This window comes from Penaeus monodon, chromosome 25 (assembly GCF_015228065.2).
Source record: "Penaeus monodon isolate SGIC_2016 chromosome 25, NSTDA_Pmon_1, whole genome shotgun sequence".
Classification (NCBI taxonomy): domain Eukaryota; kingdom Metazoa; phylum Arthropoda; class Malacostraca; order Decapoda; family Penaeidae; genus Penaeus; species Penaeus monodon.
Window position 1 is genome coordinate 33,206,754 of NC_051410.1, and position 338 is coordinate 33,207,091.

Genomic DNA, 338 nt, shown 5'->3' on the forward strand with positions numbered 1-338 from the left:
GAACTTTATACTACATATTTTGTTTTTACCGTAAAATCTTATTTGATTAAGACTAGAATGTAATTGCAGTCCCTTTATATTTAAAAAGAGCCCAATATTGTAGGCTGATTTTACCCTTGCTTTGGCTTTTGCCTTACAGCTTTGAGACACTCCCCATCTCGGCGGAGAGGTACTTCCATGCGTATCATGCGCCCAGTATCCCAGGCTGATCCTGATCATCCTGCAGATGGTCACGACAGTCATGAAGGTAAAGCCAGTGCCAGTAATTGTATGCTTAGGCTTGTAAGATTTGTTTTTGCTGTTGTACCATTTTACTGTTGACTTATTCACTGCCAAGG

At 40.5% G+C, this 338-nt stretch overlaps 1 protein-coding gene across 1 annotated transcript in view; it reads left to right on the forward strand.

The window, feature by feature from the left end:
- Positions 1 to 338, forward strand: part of LOC119589154 (phosphatidylinositol 4-phosphate 5-kinase type-1 beta-like) — a gene marked incomplete in the record, with an annotated part of 149,444 nt that overhangs the window by 96,220 nt on the left and 52,886 nt on the right. The window contains 1 exon segment of the mRNA XM_037937732.1: positions 140 to 247. Within this exon segment, the coding sequence (XP_037793660.1) occupies positions 140 to 247 (108 nt within the window).